Source organism: Lathyrus oleraceus, chromosome 5 (assembly GCF_024323335.1).
Source record: "Lathyrus oleraceus cultivar Zhongwan6 chromosome 5, CAAS_Psat_ZW6_1.0, whole genome shotgun sequence".
Classification (NCBI taxonomy): Eukaryota; Viridiplantae; Streptophyta; class Magnoliopsida; order Fabales; family Fabaceae; genus Lathyrus; species Lathyrus oleraceus.
This window is the reverse complement of record NC_066583.1, coordinates 213,854,792-213,862,454: the sequence shown is the minus strand read 5'-3', so window position 1 is coordinate 213,862,454 and position 7,663 is coordinate 213,854,792. Positions and strand designations below refer to the sequence as shown.

At 34.3% G+C, this 7,663-nt stretch overlaps 1 protein-coding gene across 3 annotated transcripts; it reads right to left on the bottom strand.

The window, feature by feature from the left end:
• Positions 1 to 1,463: 1,463 nt before the first annotated feature.
• Positions 1,464 to 5,074, bottom strand: LOC127083014 (ultraviolet-B receptor UVR8). Of its 3 annotated transcripts, XM_051023247.1 has the most exons (7): positions 4,814 to 5,073; positions 3,959 to 3,998; positions 3,545 to 3,825; positions 3,096 to 3,445; positions 2,610 to 3,011; positions 2,096 to 2,480; positions 1,464 to 1,990 (listed from the first exon to the last, which is right to left on the bottom strand). In XM_051023247.1, the coding sequence occupies exons 3-7, from the start codon at positions 3,770 to 3,772 to the stop codon at positions 1,748 to 1,750; spliced, it is 1,608 nt and encodes a 535-aa protein (XP_050879204.1). In that variant the 5' UTR covers positions 3,773 to 3,825; positions 3,959 to 3,998; positions 4,814 to 5,073; the 3' UTR covers positions 1,464 to 1,747. The 3 variants fall into 3 exon arrangements, with proteins under 3 accessions (XP_050879204.1, XP_050879206.1, XP_050879205.1); XM_051023249.1 differs by lacking the exon at positions 3,959 to 3,998 and having other exon boundaries at positions 4,814 to 5,074; XM_051023248.1 differs by lacking the exons at positions 3,959 to 3,998; positions 4,814 to 5,073 and having other exon boundaries at positions 3,545 to 3,952.
• Positions 5,075 to 7,663: the final 2,589 nt, after the last annotated feature.

Here is a 7,663-nt window from a genome sequence, read left to right as displayed (position 1 = left end):
TTTTGTTGCATATCTCTCTTCTTCTCCATCTTCTTTTTTCATTTCTACTTTCTTTTCTCTACGTGTTTAACACAACTAAACAAAATTGTTTTCAAGAACACACATTTTATAATTTGGTTTCAATTTTTAATCAACACAATTCACCTTCTCCTCCCCCCTCCCTATTTTCTCTCTCTTGTGTTTTGAGTCACTTGCTCAATAAGTGGCATTATAGCCTAACTTCTATTATATGACTAATCATATTATGAGAAAGTATGATGATTTAAAATATTTCTTCTTTTAATAAAGGACTTTAAATAAATACACATCAATCGTTTGATCGTGTAAGGTTTAATATATGGAAAGGAAGAATATACAATTTTTTATTGATTCCGATCTATGGAATTTTGTTTTAGATTATCGCTTTGTACATATTCATTTTGTTAATAATGAAGTAGTAGACAAATCAAATTATTTATGGACTAGAGAAGAAAAGAAAAAATGCAACTTGAGTTTCAAACTAAGTACTTGATGACAAATGTGTTAAGAACTAGAGAGTCATGTTATGTTTTTAACTATAACACGACTAAAGAAGTGTAGTACACCCTTAAGGAAATCAATGAAGTTTCAACTGAGATTGAAAGGGTAAACACATGTATCAAAGAAAATGAGACACCAAATATAAGTGAATGATGGTTCTCAAATATTGGAACTAATCTAATTTTTTTTTCTTCTAAGAAATATCTAATATTCAAGAAGTGACGTAGAAACATGATTCAATACTTGACTTCGAAGATAGAAACTCTGGATGAATTTACAGAAATATCAAACAAAACAAAAATCATCATGAAACTTAGATAATTAATTAAATTACTTAAGAATGAAGAAAATAATTTAGATACATTCGAAGAATCTTCATCATTAACTGAAGAACCATCTTCTTTCAGAAGAAGAAGTTTTCAAGAGATCATCATCGGAAGTATCATATAAAATAACAATCACTATAAATGAAGGGATCTTCTAGAGAGTCATCATAGGAGAAATCATATGAAGAATTATCATATCAAAAATTCTTTCAACGTATTAAAATTTTGTAGCATCACATGAAAAAGCAATACGTGCATGATCAATTAAAGAAACATCTTCGTCTTCCAAACATCTTCTAGAAGAGGATGGCGAGGTATACGTTTCTTTTGAAGCTACTTAAATAGAGGATGGCGAGGTAAACGTTTATTTTGAAGCTACTTAAAAAGAGAATGACCATGAGGTAACCACACTATCCTACAAACAAATGTTTGCCTTAAGTATTAAACTTAGCAAGAAAAATCAAGAAAAATGAGAAGTTAAAATCAAGAAAAAAGAGAACGGCACATTCTTTCAAGTACAAAGAGAATAATCCAAACCAGGATAGTGTTCATGATGATAAATAAATGAATGATAAATTTGACAAACAAATTCAAAGCAAATGATGCTACGAAAACAAATTCAAGAGAAACTAAACCATAAATAAAGTAACCTTCAACAGCGTATAAATAAACTATCAACAAACAGTTGAAGCCTAAGATATGATATGAAAGACCATAAATAAAGACAGTAGTAGCTGAAGCCCTTGTTAGCTGATTTACCTACCTTGGACCTTCATCACACTGCATTCTTTTGATTATATTTACAAAATAGACAAGGAAACTTAAACACTAAATGCTATGCATGATCGTTAATTAGACGATATAAAACGGTTTAAAGAATTGGTGATTAGAGGCCGATATAGTTAGCCGAGATCAATGTCAACCCGTTCCGGATTTACCCTTTCTGTCTGGTTCGCAACAAGTTCAATTCCTAGCTGTCCTTTGTCTCCTGCCCCAAATCCATAAAGCTTCCCTGATTCAGTTAGAGCAAAGGTATGGGCGTTCCAGTATATCGAATTTGTCAGACTAATCTGTACCACCCTTTCATTGATCTGCTTCAGCGATGTCACGAGCTCGGGGTTTAACACATTCGCATGCCTGTTTCCCTGTAATTATAACATTAACAAAAAAAATGTTATGATTTTTGTTAGTGTAGAGAACAATGTGCCCTTCATAGATGTTAGTTGAAAAAATGAATGAACAAAGCTGACCTGTTCGTCATTTACTGCGTTATGACCGAGACTAGCAGATTCTCCACAACCGAATGAATAAACGTCACCATCTTCAGAGACCACAAAGGTTGTGTAATCTCCTGTTGCGACATGAACAGCTTTGACATTGGTCAATGCTTCTACTACCTTAGGTGCTGCTTCACATTCTTCATTCCCGTGTCCCAAACAACCGTATCGGCCCCATCCCCATGTGCAAACACGGCCATCCTGTCCTACAACTGCAGCGTGCCATGCACCGGCTGCCACCACCATGGGTTGAATGTTTAGCGTCTGGAACTGTTCGATCAAACGAGGGAACTTTTCGTCAGTTCTTGTTCCGTGTCCTAGCTTGCCTCCCAAGCCACACCCAACGGAGTATACTGACCTGTATGTTTTCAAAGAATCACGACATGCAAAACATTCAAATAAGCAATACAACAAGAATGAAGTTACATGTATAGACTAGCTAACGTAGGAAAAAGAATTAGATTAAGATATGTGATTTGGAACTCACATTCCACTAGGTTGACAAGCCAAACAAAGAAGGTAGCAATATCCCGCGGCAATTTGCACTACTGGTATGTCTTCCAAAGCTCCTAATAAAGGATGAGGTTCCATATCATTTGGATCAGTGTGGTGGCCGAGTTTTCCATCGTTACCCCAAGAAAATGTATAAACCCTGCCTTCTCTTGACAATACCGCGGTAAAAAAGTTACCAATTGCAGCTTGGACAACAAATATGTTTTTCAAAGACTCCACCAACTGTGGACTTGTGACAACTTTGGATCCTTGACCTCCGTATTCAGCTTCTCCAAAAGAATCTTTTCCAAATGCATAGACTTGTCCGGAATCAGTGATCAACATTGTCCTCCCAGCACCGGCAGCAGCTTGTATAATTCGAATGCCTTGCAAAGTTCTGAAACATAATGAACTTCCATTAACTTATAATCAACTAGTACTAGTTCACTTCAAGTTAACCTTAAGTCTACATGTTCACAACCTTATTGGCCGCGGTCGCCATTCTTCATCGGTGGTGCCGTGCCCGAGTTGTCCTGAACTGTTGGATCCAAACGAATAAACATCCCCTTTAGATGTCACAGCAATGCTGTGACCAGGACCTGCTATTGCCTGTGATTTCTCCCTCCTGCAACATGCTTCTCCAGCCAATAAATACCTTAGAACCAACTTCCAAGAGCCTCCACATCTTTGCTTCAAATCTTGCCTTTCTTCTGTTGTCATTGGCTTAAAGATGGCTCTCTTTCGGCACATGTCAAATGCAGCAAGCTCGGATAATGACAGCGCTAAATCCGGAGCAAAGTTTGCTGGCTGCCTGAAGAAAGAGCATGTTGCCTGCAACATAAACATAAAAAACAAAACCAGAAGCATTATTCGCATTCAAATCAAGAACAACAACTTCATAAGTGAAATGCAGATAAGTATAGCACTTGCCTCTAGTTTAGCAAGGTCTTGAGGATCCAAATTACACGCGGTAAGAACATGGAGGACAATAGAGGGATTAGCAGACAAAGGAAACTCTCCGGGAGTAGAGTTCCCAAAGCAATGTCGCTGTTGCCTTTGGAAAGTCGGAAGTGGTGTGGCAACAACAATGGCAGTAATTGTCTGGTCAGTGATGTTATGGTATTGAATAGTCGGGGTTCCGCTGGTTGTGGCATCCATTGGGCACTGCAAAAAACTTTACGCAGTGCCCCAAACTTTGCAGAAGAAAATATCTAAGTTACCAAAATATGTGCAAATCTATTATTACCACATTCAATTAATCCATTTCTATGTTTCGCTAATTATAGCATGCTAGACTTTTCAATTTTCATATCATTTTACTACTAACTTGCAAAAAGTGTGTACCTCAAAAATATAATTGACTAGCAAATCTCAGGTCTCAAACCTACAAAGAAAAACATACTTAACATAAACTCATTATTATGCGACACAAAAATGAAAAGAAAAAAAACGAACTATATGATCAAATGTCTAGGTTGAAGTTGATTATAACATTATTAATCATGAAGTATAACCACAAAAAGACATGCATTAAGATTTTCGACACGCAAAATCATGAACAAAATCACTTCATAAATAACAAATTAAGAAACAAAATCAACACCGATCCTTTCATAAAAGGTTTGTTAAGATGTCTGATGATGATGACCCAGATGAACAAAAATCATGAAAAAACTGAAAAAAGTAAAGGGTATTTATAAGGTTAATTCAAAAGACGAAAACTTTGAGGAGAAGTATAGTATTCATTCATTCTCCTAAGACAAGGGATATTCCCAAAAAAAAGAAAGGAATTTCTTCAATTTTTGTGATCAAAGTTAAAAACTTCAATCACGTGAAGTCATCGTGATTCATCAAAGTGAGATCATCACAATCAAAATCAAAATGAAAAATGAAACCAGAAAAATCGTTCTCCATGGATGAATACCAAGAAACAGGGGATTGTAATCGGAACCACAAAAAGGGTAGGTTGAAATTGAAAACAGTAAATTTTGTGACTTTTTCAGATCAGAGAATTATTAGGGTAATCCAATTCAACAAGAACACTTGCGGTATACGCAACCAAAAAAAGTCCAAAAAAGAAGGAAAAAAAACACAAACAGAGAATTCAAGGAAACAGAACAGAATCTGAAAAAGTTTCCGATGAGTGGCATTACAATCGGTACAGATCGAATTATAGAAAACGATGGAAAGAGTGATTACATATAAGAAATAGGAAGGAATTTTGAAACTCAATCTGCATCGGTGGAAGAGAAGAAAAGAGAATCGGATGAGATTTTTGTGAAGTTTTTTGGGTCAAAGAAACATCGACAGAGATGGGTTTTTGATCGATTAACGTTGGACTGTGTGTTGTGTGGTGTGGTGTTTGGAATATGATGAGGAGGAGGTTGAGAGATTGAAGGAGAGAAAAATGAGTTTTTTTTTGAGAGTGAATGAATGAGATAGAATAGAATGCATAATTTTAGCTTTTATCCTCTTTTATTTTCTTTCCATTTTTTATATTATTAATATTATGTTTGTGATTTATTATGAGGTGTTGTTGATGGTGATTTGTCACTTTGCCAACTAAGTTGAAATTACTATGCTTTATTACTACTTGCTTACAAGTGTTAAGGCACAAATATTTTGTTTAATAAAATTATAATTAATAATTCATTTTTTTTTAATTTAAATTTATTCCAATTTGAAATGATTATTAATTTTGAGAGATTAGAGATAGTGCATTGACAGTTTTACATTGTCATCTGATAAATATTTATCAATAAGTTATGTCACATAATTAACTTAAAAATATCAGGGTAATTTGGCCGAATACATAGTGGTGATTAGCTGACAATATAAAATTAGGGCATATTTTTTTCTCTTTTTGTAGCATATTTGATAGTTCGGATAAGATGTATCTTTATAATTTAAAATAAAATAGAATAGGCTAAGTATATGGTTCAAAGGTAAGGTAGTGTTACACAATTATAATTTTTTTAATATAATTTGATCAATAATCATTTTCATATACCATTACATCTTAGGTAATTCATAAAATTGTATCACACTAATAGAGAGTTAGGTGATTAGTTACTACATACAATTTTTTTATTGGGTATGATGATTTTGTCTGTGAAGATTATTTATCTGAATGTAAAGAGTCAACATGCTAAAAAAAAGATGGTGAACGCTCAATGAAATTATCATTCTAACTATAATAATTTATGTTTGGTGCAACTTTTGTCTTAGTTATGAAAGTTGTTTATGGAAGCCATGATGTTTCGTAGTCACTCGGAGATTATAAGTATGGATAAAGGGATGTAATAACGGAGAATGGGTGAAAAATTGATTAGAGAATTTTTCGAGAATGGTATTGGATGATCATCCGATAAGTTTCTAGATCAGTCCAGATGAAGTGTGATGATTGTCAAAAATAAATGTAGTCACTATGGAATTAAAGAGAAGACTAAGCTAACATTCATAATGAGTTATGAAATTTGGATTATGACAAAATGGTCTTGTATTGAAGTCAAAAGGAATCGTGCATTAAGAATGAGGGAACCTCGTGTTAAATATTGGACACTTGAGAAGGATATATATTGTCTTGAATGGTAATGTTAAGTGTTCAAGCAAGATGATACTAATGAACTAGAAAATTAAGGATGGATCTTGTGTTTATTTAGAGTGTAGACCAAATAGTCGGTTGGTAAGTGACAACCCCCGATGTATTATTGAGGATAATAAGTGTAGATGTTGATTTTAGATGAAACTCTGAGTAAAATATGGTGAGTGAGTGTAATTCGAAAGAAAATTTTGCGTGGACATGAGAGATTTAGTTAAGTAGTGAGGTGTAAGACATTATAAAATAACATTGGAAACATGGAGTATGAGAATATTGAGAGATGGTGTAAATGTAGTCTTTAATTGTCTCTTAAAAGCTGATAAACGCCGATATAGGGTGGACATTTTAAATAGTTTAACAAAATTAACATAATTTTTAGTATAGTCCCTCAGAAGATTGATATTTTATCTGGTGATTTTGTTCAATAAGGTTTGGATGGAGAATCAGATGGTACCTTAGACTAATGTATTCAAGAATATTGATGTAAATGAGTGTTAAGTATTTAAAGTTTATGAATAAGTGTGTTGAGGATTTGCAAAGTATATGGAGTTATTATGTTTTGAGTTGAGAATATGTTGTTAGTAATACCACTAAGACTATGGAGACCCTTAAGGGTTTTATTTCAAGATACGGTGTCCCCAAAATGAGCTAACATTGTATTTGTTGTGTCTAGTAGAAAAAGAATTCAGTGTCATTTGCAGTGTGTTAGCTGGAAAAATTTGAACTGAACAACATGAAGCTAGGTCGACCAATGAGAGGTCGGAAGCAAGGTCGACGAAGGGAAAACTAAGAGAGTTGGGTCGACGAAGGAGGCGAGTCTTTCAAAGTCGAAGGTTAGCTTACCATGGGGGGAATTAATCGTGGGAAGTAGAGAGTGGGAAGTTACTAGTAACCTGGGTGATAGGCTCTAACACGTGGCACATCATGAATGGGCCATAATCTCCTAGCAGTTACTTCTTACTACTATTTAAGTAGATGTAATTTTCATTTCAAAGGGTGACATTTTTAACATTGCAATAGGAATACACTTGAAGTATCAAGCGTTTGAGAGAAAAAAGTTAACTTCCTATGAAAATGTACTTCTGCTTCCACCTTTATTTTCAAGTCATTTAACTTATCAAGTTATTTTCATTTACTTCGTTTATTTACATATGTATCTTGTCTTTTGTCCTTCCTTACTTTTATTGCATTTCTATTTTGCAATCACTTTAATTATTTTTCTAGTGTTCCAAATACTTTTCCATTTAAACCAATATATACTTAAAACACATTAGTCTAGGACTTTGTAGTCGGTCTTGCAAGTAAACCTCGATAGGAAGGCTAGAGATTGTTGCATGAACAAATTGGCACATCCGGTGGAACACATTGTGTTCAGTATATGCAACTACGTAGTGTCACCACGACCACACAAAGAAAATATTATGGGGGGAACACAGCCGCATCACAAA

Coding starts and splice junctions, on each gene's coding strand:
- LOC127083014 (XM_051023249.1), bottom strand. CDS start 3,772: ATGGATGCCACAACCAGCGGAACCCCGACTATTCAATACCATAACATC. Junction 3,012..3,095: donor TGGCGACCGCGGCCAATAAG/GTTGTGAACATG, acceptor ATTATGTTTCAG/AACTTTGCAAGGCATTCGAA. Junction 1,991..2,095: donor ACGCAGTAAATGACGAACAG/GTCAGCTTTGTT, acceptor TTATAATTACAG/GGAAACAGGCATGCGAATGT.